Genomic DNA, 7,306 nt, shown 5'->3' on the forward strand with positions numbered 1-7,306 from the left:
AGCGCCCGCCTCCTCGCCGGGCCGCCCCTCCCGTTGCCCTTCCCCTCTCCCCACGAGGCCCGGGCGTTTCCCGAGCCTCACCCGGAGGGGTCGGCCCGTCGGCCCCGCGCTGGCGGCGATTAACTCGTACCGGGCGTTTGGCGGGTCTTCCCCGAGGCCGGCTGGTCTCACGTCCCCCCCAACCCCGAAGTCTTCGGCAACCCCGTATGGCCACACTGATTCTGCAGTCTGGACCCCGCCAGACATCCGGCCCCCGCCCACTTTCCAAAACTATTGTTTTCTGCTCCGCAAACGGCGACGCCCCGCCCACTGACCTGCCCTTGGTCCGTGAGTTTCCTCCGCCCGCTTTTCAGCCCCGCTCGCAGGGTCAAATCCTTGAATTATATCCGTTTCTTAGAGCGCACTTCGAATGCTGCCTCCTCCAGGAAGTCTTTTCTGATTTCCTCATTCCAAGCAAATACAGTTTGTCTTTGACTACTTCCCCCTTCCATTCAGTTTGTGTTAACAGCCCTTGTCGGGAGCGTCACGCTCTTGGACCCTCGGTGCTAAATGATCTCAGCAGAGTGGGTGCTTGACTTCATGTCGTCTACAGTGCCTGGTAGTTTTTGTTCATAATAGCAAACTCCGTGAATGTTTGGAATTAGTAGAATATTACTTTGTATTACCGCATGGGTGTAAATCTCAGCTCACGTGTTAGAACTACTGTACTATTTATCAAAAATGCACCTGTTCCAGGCACTGTGCTAGGTACCTTTATAGGTATGGTCTTCATTTTTCCTTGAAACCGTTGTAGAGATCTCAGGCGCTCAGTAATTACTGAAATATGTGTGTTTCACTTTCCTTTTCTCCTTATCTGTACATCCTTTCAGCATTGCTTGTAGTAGTTGATCGTGTAGACTAAAAACAGGAATGGCCTTGGGATCGCAGAGTGGTGCAGCATCAAAAGCTGTAGTTATTAGTGATAGGACCCTGAATTCCTGCCTGGGCTTTACGGCTTAGCTTTCAAGGTGTCACTTCCTTCCTTGTCATTTGGGAACAATAGTATTTGCTGGCTCCCAGCGCTGTCGTGGAGTGAAATGGGTGAAGGACCTTGTCAGGTGTGATGTGCTGTATGCGTAGAGAGTCGGAGCCGAAGATCGCTCGTCTTTAGGACGCGTTTGGTACGTGGTCCCGCTCGTAAAGCCAGAGACGCCTTCGCGGGTCATGTTGGTTCCCTGGGTGTAACACTGGGAGCTTTGGTTAGATTTCTGTTGTCCCCGTTCTGCATGTGGCAAAGGCTGGAGGTACCCAGTGCCTCCCCTCTTAGTGCCACCCTTGTTCACCGATCTCCCCTCCTTCCTCTTACCAGAAAGGGGTGTTTGAAGCCACCCCTGTTCTGAATTGTTGCGGGCCTGCACGTTAAGTGGGAGGAGAAAAAGGATCATTCGAAAGCCAGTTTTTGCTTGACCATCTCCCAGAGGGATCATGACAATTGGATAGAGGTTCGTAGTTAGGGAGTTGGGCTTGGCGCTGTGACTGGAGAGCGGCGGAGCGCAGAGGAAAGTGGTGGCTTCTGTACTTAGACTGTTGCTGACTTTTTTTTTTAATGTTTTATTTCCGAGAGAGAGAGAGAGAGAGAGCGAGCGAGCAGAGGAGGGTCAGAGAGAGGGGGAGACACAGAATTGGAAGCTGGCTCCAGGGTCTGAGCTGTCAGCACAGAGCCCGACGCAGGGGCTCGAACCCACGCAATGCGGGGCTGGAACCCACGAACCATGAGATCATGACCTGAGCCAAAGTCGGACCCTTAACGGACTGAGCCACCCAGGCGCCCCATGTTGTTGACTTTTGCAGTCCTTCGGGGACAACAGAAAACGGCAGTTGCCGGCTTTCTTCGCTGTGATAGACCAGGCTATGGAGAGAAATGATTTCACGAAGTTAATGACGGGGCAGTGATAGGCGGGCAGCTCTTCTAGAAATGGAACCAAGCAATTTGACGTGATAGTGGAACTATCACAAATGCAGCTGTGTTTTTAATAGCACTTTGCCTGGGGATCAACCCCATTCATCCTCAGTATGGTTTTCTGTGTTTTTTTGTGAGGAAAGGGGATGCCCAGTTACTGCTTTGGAGCTGGAAAAAGTGGCCACAGACCGCTTCTTGTTACACTTGTTTTCTCATGTTCACGTTCTTTATTCCCTAATCAGGAACTCCCAGTTCACTCTCCTTTCTATCCATAAGGTTGAAGTCAGTAGAAAAGAGAATACAGTATTCCAGATGGGCATTTACTCAAACTTCTCCCCTTTGGGAGGAGAGGTCTTTGGCATTTGATTGCATGGAAACCTACTTTCAGCCTTAATTTCTGCCTTTTTGGTCAAATTCTACTTTTTGCTTTTACAACATTTTCACAGTAAGCACTATAAAAATAATTCTTCTTTCCTGTGTCCTTTCCATAAAGGGTTGTCAATACCTGTTCGACCACTCTAAAAATGTCTCTGCAGGGAAACATACGTAGGCCTAAAGAGGCATTCAAGGGACACCTGGGGGGCTCGGTCATCCTGAGCGTCTGACTCTTGATTTTAGCTCAGGTCATGATCTCATGGTTTGTGAGTTCAAACCCACGTCGGGCTCTGTGCTGACAGTTTGGAACCAACTTGGATTCTCTCTCTCTCTCAAAATAAATAAATAAGCTTTAAAAAAAAAAAAAAAAAAGAAAAGAAAAAGAACTTTTGAACTGTCCTAGTTAAAATGTAGCTTCCCGGGCACCACAACCCCATTTTGAAATGCTATAGATAGAACCAAATAGGCCTGTGCTTCTTTTTCAGTTGAGGGGTTCCATATCATGGGTACGTTACGGAAAATTGAATAAAAACTGAGCCATCACTAAAATTGTCGTTCTTCTCATCACGGGTTTTCCTGTGAGTCTCATCCTAAAAAAGGATCTTTTTTTTGAGGTCTAATCAATTATATATGGGAAATTGCTTCTACTTGAGTATGAGATGGAAAAGTATCACTTAATTCCCTGTAATGTGCTATTTTCACAATTTCTAGTGGTTTTATGAAGAAACGGGGAGCAGTGATGATGTTGAAGCTCTGACTCTGAAGAAATTCCAAGGGGACCTCGCCTACAGGCGGCAGGAGTATCAGGTAGAATTGAACATATGTAAGGTTGCACTACTTGAAATAGCCTCCTGTTCTGTCAGTTACAGCGTATCAGTGATGAGTGTGTTGTGTGTGAGGATGAATTTAGCGTTTTGTGGTAAGTTGATCTCAGAATCCCAAATCTCTGTCCTTTTCTTCATGGCTCTCTGTCGTTTGTTCTGTTTCCTGTAACTACGATATAGGGATCTTCTTGAGATCCTTGCAGGTCTGTTTCCCCAGGCTGTCTGTCTCCTCATTCTGTGGGACCCTCTAGCGCTGATGCCTCATGGGGTCAGAGGAGCAAAGCACCCCAAAATGTGTAAGAAAAAGAACTAATAATTAGGTATCAGCTTGCTTTACACATAAAATCTCATTTCTTCTTTGCAAGAGTCCCTTTGCTATTTTGCTGATGAGGAAAGGCAGGCTATATAGCAAGTTCATGGCAGAACCAGGATTCACACCCTGGTCTGCTTGGCCCCAGAATGCTTTCCTACCATACGGTGATATTTTCCATGGTCGTAGTGGTTATATTCTCCAGCCATCTCTTTTCTCCTTTTTAGAAAACAGAACTGACAAATACTCAAGCCCTCCTTAGTTCATTGCAGAGTCTTTTATAATATTACCTTTTGCCACGAAGAAAATCATCCCTGGAACTGAATCCTTTTTCTACTATGGTTTTGCCTCTCTTTTCATTCCGTCTCTTCATTTCCTTTATTTAACAAATAATTGGCAGAAAGCACTGCAAGAGTACTCCAGTATCTCTGAAAAACTGCCGTCTACAAATTTCGCCATGAAAAGGGATGTCCAGGAAGGCCAGGCGCGGTGTCTGGTTCGCCTGGGAAGGCACACCGAGGCGCTGGAGATCGCTGCAAACTTGGTAAGCGGCCTCACTGCTTCTCCATCAGTCGTCCTGGGATTGTTGGTTATTTTCTAAAAGACAAAACAAAAAACAGCTTCTTGCAAGCAGCAGAATCTTTGGGGTTGGATAAGGAGACGAAAATTGTCGGTGGTGTGAGAACTTTATTAGGATGAACAGTTCAGAGCTCTAGACAATCACTTTCTTGTAATATTTTTTCTTTCCTGTGTTACGTTCAAAAGTCTTCATTGCCTGGAAATCTCATTTGTAAAGGTTTTACTGTCATGAGGAGTAAATATTCAGAGTTAAAGGACCATCAGTAATTTTTTCTTCAATTTTTTTTTAGATTTTATTTCCCAAAATTTCTACAATGAACATGGATTACTTTTGTAAACACGAAAAAAAGTTACCAAAAAAAAGCCTAAATATATACTGAGCCAGGCTTAACAGCCTTTTTTATTCTTTTTTTTCCCAGCCTTTTTTATTCATAAATGGAGTTTGTAGAATCCCTTCTTTAAGAGATAAAGAAAAGCAGTTATTTGCAATTCTAGATTCTGCCTGTTTTTGTTTTCAGATGATGGCATTTTTGGTTTACTTCTGGGGGCTGTGTGTGTGCACGTGCGCGTGTGTAAATTTTATATGAGGATTGGTCTAAGTTGACCAATATTAGTTTATAGATGACCACTTTACTTCCTCTGAGGGAATTAATGAGGCGCCAGGGCACTGAACTCGACCCCTGGGGATGCAGCCTAAAGTACGTGTGCCATTGAGCTGTCCTCTCCATGTCATCAACTAAGAGAAATCCCTAAATTTGCTTGCCAGTGGGGTTCGTTGCGCAGTGCCTCAGCCTCTGGCAGTGAGAGGAACCTTGGACGCTGTGTGTAGAATGTGGAAAACAGCTGTGTCTTGTTCTTCTTTTCTCCTCTCTAGTAAGTGTGGGTTAATTCTTAAGCTGTAAGGTAAAATTACCTCGTTTGGGAAGCACACAGCACAGTGAACTCGGTGGACTTTAACAGTGTTTATTCTCAGTCTCCCAGGGCTACAGATTAACAGCTTTGGTCCTTTTAGTACTTTTTCTAGACATCAGTCACCCATCCTTCGTCCTTCGTTCCTGTTCTGTGCTCTGCTGTCACCCCTCTCTTCCTGTCGTCTCCTGCGCCTCTCCGTTGTGCTCGTTGCCCCGCCTAACCCACAGAAGTGGCGGCGGTGTTAGTGTTGGGTAGTTTTTGTGGTTCCCTCCAGCTTAGTTAGTGTGTTTCTGGGGCTCAGAGAAGGAGCTGTTGCCAGGGCTCCAGAGCTTGGAATGTCACCAGGCTGGAGGAAGGAAGGACCGGGCAGAAGCCCTTCAGCCCCCTGCCGGGACTTTGAGAACTATTCTTCAGGCCTCCAGGCACCCTGTTGGGGAAGGGACCAGCAGTGCAGGCCCTGGGCCTTTCCCTTTCTTTGGGGCTCTTCACATGATGCCAGCACACCCTTCTGATTTACGTAGATTCTCTTCCTGGTACCCCATGTTTTTTTTTTTTTTTAAATTTCTTGCTTACTTATAGACCCTTCTCTTTTGTTACTAGCTCTGGTCCATTTCTGTGTGTGTCTTGGTGGCTGTTGTCCTTTCCTGTTCTGTAGGGGGACAGGCCAGAATACGGCATTGAACAAAGTAGACAGCTAGTCCTGGGGTGCCCAGCAGGATATTTTATGCTCACAACTGCTTTTCTTTTCTTTTTTTTTTTTTTAATCTTTCTTTATTTTTGAGAGAAGGAGAGGGAGAATCAGAGTGTGAGCTGGGGAGGGGCAGAGAGAGAGGGAGACACAGAATGTGAAACAGGCTCCAGGCTCAGAGCTGTCAGCACAGAGCCCGATGTGGGGCTCAAACTCATGAGCCATGAGATCGTGACCTGAGCCAAAGTCAGATGTTTAACCGACTGAGCCACCCAGGCACCCCTTATGCTCACAACTTCTTTTTTTTTTTTTCCTAGGAGGGAGAGGGCCAGCGGGGCCAGNCTCCAGGCTCTGAGCTGGCAGTCAGCACAGAGCCCGACGCGAAGCTCGAACCCAGGAACCGCGAGGTCATGACCCAAGCGAAAGTCGGTCGCTTAACCGACTAAGCCACCCAGGCGCCCCACAACTTCTAATTCATCTCTCTCCTTAATGATTTTTGGACAGAATTTGTAATGGAATTTATTTATATTTTTGTATTTCTTATTTAAATAATTTAAACATCTTACAGTGGTGATGTGCTCATGTGATAAGCTGTGGTAAGGACATTGCTTTCTGATGGTAAATGACTTTTTAAAACTTATGCACTCTAGGGGCACCTGGGTAGCTTAGTCGTTAAGCTTCTGACTTCGTCCGACCCTGGCTTAGGTCATGATCTCATGGCTTGTGAGTTCGAGCCCCATGTCGGGCTCTGTGCTGACAGTGCAGAGCCTGGAATCTGCTTCTGATTCTGTGTCTCCCTCTCTCTCTGTCCCTCCCCTACTCATTCTGTCTCTGTTTCAAAAATGGCTAAACATTAAAAATAAGTAAATAAATTTATGCACTCTACAAACATGTATTTCAGTCCCACCATGTGCCCGGCTCTGGGTTCATTGTTAAGATGGCAGGTGGAGCATAGCCATACCCTGTACATACACTGTTCACCTGGTAAACACGTGTCAGCTCTTGGGAAGTTCCCTTGGGGCACCTGGGTAGCTCAGTCAGTTAAGCATCCAACTCTTAATCTCAGCTCAGGTCTTGATCTCAGGGTCGTGAATTTAAGTCTTGCGTTGGGCTCTGTGCTGGGCATGAAGTCTAACTTTAGATAAATAAATAGAAAGAGAAAAGAAAACCCTTTATTCTGTGACTTCTAGTGTGACTGTAGCTCTGCTGCTTACTAGCTGGGTGACTTCAGGCAAGTTCTCTGACTTTTCTGTTGTGACTCAGTTGCCTCATCTATAAAATGGGGATGATAATGGAATCTATTTTAAAGGATCATCATGAGGATTAAATGAGTAAAGTGCTTAGAATAGTGCATGGCACATGTTAGCAGTCAATAAATATTAACTGTCCTCATCATTATTACATTCAGAATAATGCCTTGCATTATTGCATTTCAGATTCCTGAAAAATGACACAAGTCACTAATTTTTATTGATTGATTAATCGTAGGTTTCACACCTAGGTGGGCCTGGGTAGCCCAGTCAGTTAAACATCCAACTCTTGATTTTGGCTAAGGTCATGATCTCATGGTTCGTGAGATTGAGCCCTGAGTCGTGCTCCATGCTGAGTGTGGAGCCTGCTTGGGATATTCTCTCTCTCTCTCTCTTTCAAAAAAAAAAAAAAAAAAAAAAAACAATAAG

The 7,306-nt window shown here is 45.7% G+C and overlaps 1 protein-coding gene across 1 annotated transcript in view; it reads left to right on the forward strand.

The window, feature by feature from the left end:
- The window catches only part of CUNH8orf76 (chromosome unknown C8orf76 homolog), a 21,873-nt gene that overhangs the window by 1,054 nt on the left and 13,513 nt on the right, over positions 1–7,306 (forward strand). The window contains exons 3-5 of the mRNA XM_077764810.1: positions 3–323; positions 3,026–3,121; positions 3,849–3,992. Of these exons, the coding sequence (XP_077620936.1) occupies positions 3–323; positions 3,026–3,121; positions 3,849–3,992 (561 nt within the window). The remainder of the gene's footprint in view (positions 1–2; positions 324–3,025; positions 3,122–3,848; positions 3,993–7,306) is intronic.

This window comes from Crocuta crocuta, unplaced genomic scaffold, assembly GCF_008692635.1.
Source record: "Crocuta crocuta isolate KB4526 unplaced genomic scaffold, BGI_CrCroc_1.0 scaffold260, whole genome shotgun sequence".
Taxonomy (NCBI): Eukaryota; Metazoa; Chordata; class Mammalia; order Carnivora; family Hyaenidae; genus Crocuta; species Crocuta crocuta.